Here is a 2,725-nt window from a genome sequence, read left to right as displayed (position 1 = left end):
ACCCGACACCCCTCCTTACCATGCCACCCGTCGAATTAACCTACGGGCCGTGTTTCGAGGAGTCCTCTGGCCGCACTGTCCAGTCGGCGTGTCTGTCGTTCAACCACGGGGGTCAAGTTGTACTTCAATTCAGACGGCGCGCTCCTGAAGATGGAGGAACGTGTCAGTCGTCGTCGTGCCACGACGTTCACGTACGTCTACAAAGGGCGGCCCGGCCGCGCGAGAAGCTTGTGCGCATCGAGGCAAAAAAGAGTGAGGTACTTGGTGGAGGGAGAGGCGGAGAGCGCTGCCCCCCGGACATGCGTATGATGTGCTGCGAGAAGGGAGAGACGCCCTAGCGCCTCGGGCTGAAGCGGCCTGGCTGACGGGTGTCGGGGTCCGGCGTCCGAGAGGTCGGGCGGGCGGTCGGGCGGGCGGCCGCCCAAGTACCCTACTACCCTCCCCTCCCCTCAGTTTTCCCCTTTGGGGGAAATCCACGCACGCAGCACGCGCGCGTTTACGCGGCTGGGCCGCGCATTGAATATCTCAAAAAATCTCTAAGAAAGTTTTCACCACGGGCTGAGAAACTGAGCTGATGAGCCAGTTCCAAAAGTCCTCTCCCCCCTGAGGTCAGACCCTTCTACTCTGTTGATGACAACACTTGTCTACTCGCTGGAGCCGAGCAGGAGAGCCCAGCGCACAACCCCTGGTCAACTCACCCCGCTCCACACCCGTACACGAATGTGTGTACGGCTCTCGTAGTATTACACAATTTTTGGTAATATGTGATACTCTTTGCTGAACAATGCTGTAGTAAACACCCACACCAGCTCCGACATGCGACATGCTGTTGTGGAAACTCGAGTTCGTACACTTGTGGAAACTCGAGCCGAGCGTCGGCCACCTGGCTGAGCGACGAGCCTAAATTCGGGGTTCTATTGACAAGGCAGTCCGATTGCGGAGATCAGCAGGAGGATGTACGAAGAGATTAGGAGCAGCAGGGACCCGAGGGACCATGTGGAAGACGGCTAGTGCTAGTCCCCCATCGGGAGGCCGGACGACCCCGGCTAGTCGCCGACCACACCCACAAAGAACCCTGCACAAAGATCGCAAGGGCGGGGACCTGTTCCTTTTTACCCATCTCACAGTAGAGAGGTGTCCGTTTTTATTTATTTATTTAGTCCGTTCGGAGTGCAGCCCGGGGCCCCGGGGTGTTTCTCTCAGGGCAGTAAGGGGGAGGCCGGGAGGCAGGATCCCGGAGCCGCCCGCTACAAAGAGTCTGCTTGTCCCGCGGACGCAGGCGGCGAGACGTAGTCGGAGAGCAAGACGCACGCCTGGCCGTTCCACACCTCCGTCGGGTAGTCGCACGCGGTGCAGATGCGCGGCGGGAGGAGTTCCTCCAAAGTACCGCACGTGACGCCATTCCAGTACTCCCCGGCCGCGAAGTTGCAGCCGTTGCAGATTGGGAGCGGTTCCCCCGGGGGCGGGCTCGGGCCGGGGCCCGGCGAGGGCGACGGCGACGGAGAGGGCGGCGGCGACGGGGAGGAGCTGGCGGCGTAAGTTCCGGTCAGAGTGGCCGTCCCCGTATCGCCGTTGAAGCCGCCCAGAACGATGTAGTATTGCACGCCAGCCTCGGGCAAAACCGTGTCGATGAGTGACCCGTATGAGACGCTGCACGAGCCTTCGTCGTCGAGGGAGTCGCCGTCACACGCCACCTGCTCGAGGGAGTCGCACGAGCCCCTGAAGATGGAGAGGTCCGTGTCGAAGCCGCAGGCGGTCAGCTCGAGCGCCACGCCCGGCCGCACGTCCTCGAGCTTGAGCCAGTAGACGGGATCCTGGCCGGTGAATTGCGTGTTGACGCACTGCGAAGGGTTGTAGCTGGGCGAGCTGACGCCGACCGCAATGGGGACCACCACCGAGAAGGAGTTGCTCTCGGTCGCGGCGTCGCCGAACGAGGTTGCCGCCGCGCACGTGCTGCCCGCGCCCACCGGCGGCGGGGGAGAGGGCGGTGGCGCGGGCGGCGCGGGCGGCGACGTTGGCGGCGACGGGGAGGAGGGGGGCAGGTTGGTCGGCACGGCGAAGCGCAACGCGGCGCGGAGGCCGGCGAAGATCTCCTCTGAGGCTGGCACGATCTCGGAGGCCGGCGCGACGAAGCCATACCCGCCGGTGTCGCGGCCCTCGATGGTGTACGCGTGCTTGATGTAGGCCCAGTCAGGTGTGGGAGGTCGCGCCTCGATCGGGTCGTACGCCCAATCGGTGCTGTCGCCAGTCGTCACGTAGATGGTCGAGGCTGCCGGACCATACGTGTACTGCTTGCCGTGCACTCCGCGGATCGCCGCGACGGCCGCCGCCGACAGGGCGTCGTGCTCGTCGTCGTGAGGCGCCGCGGAGTACAGGTAGCCCCACGGGTAGAGCCACATTTGCGAATAGGTGTGGTAATCGATGAAGAGTTTGAAGTGCGAGGAGCCGTCCGCCTCGGTGCCGAACTGGGTGACGAACTGCTGGATCCTCTCCACTTCGGGCTCCGAGCCTGCCCGCGAGCCGTGGTAGACATCGCTGCACGGGTTCGTGCTCGAGCCGGGCACGCCGCCCCACGCGCGGTGCGCCCAGTTTCGGTTTGGGTCCGTGCCGACGCAAGAGGAACCCGCGTTCGGCGAGCGCGTCTTCCGCCACCAGCGGTCGGTTTCGCGAGAGTACTCGTAGCCGTCGGGGTTGGCGATGATGAGGAAGTAGAGGTCGAGCGAGT

General features: G+C 64.1%; 1 protein-coding gene across 1 annotated transcript in view; it reads right to left on the bottom strand.

Annotated features, from left to right (window-relative positions):
* Positions 1 to 743: 743 nt before the first annotated feature.
* EMIHUDRAFT_240400 (hypothetical protein) overlaps positions 744 to 2,725 on the bottom strand; it is a gene marked incomplete at both ends in the record, with an annotated part of 2,240 nt that continues 258 nt past the window's right edge. The window contains 5 exons of the mRNA XM_005774749.1: positions 744 to 787; positions 884 to 914; positions 1,290 to 1,409; positions 1,623 to 1,910; positions 2,109 to 2,675. Of these exons, the coding sequence (XP_005774806.1) occupies positions 744 to 787; positions 884 to 914; positions 1,290 to 1,409; positions 1,623 to 1,910; positions 2,109 to 2,675 (1,050 nt within the window). The remainder of the gene's footprint in view (positions 788 to 883; positions 915 to 1,289; positions 1,410 to 1,622; positions 1,911 to 2,108; positions 2,676 to 2,725) is intronic.

This window comes from Emiliania huxleyi (assembly GCF_000372725.1).
Source record: "Emiliania huxleyi CCMP1516 unplaced genomic scaffold EMIHUscaffold_308, whole genome shotgun sequence".
Lineage (NCBI taxonomy): Eukaryota > Haptophyta > Isochrysidales > Noelaerhabdaceae > Emiliania > Emiliania huxleyi.
This window is presented reverse-complemented; position numbering and strand designations above follow the sequence as displayed.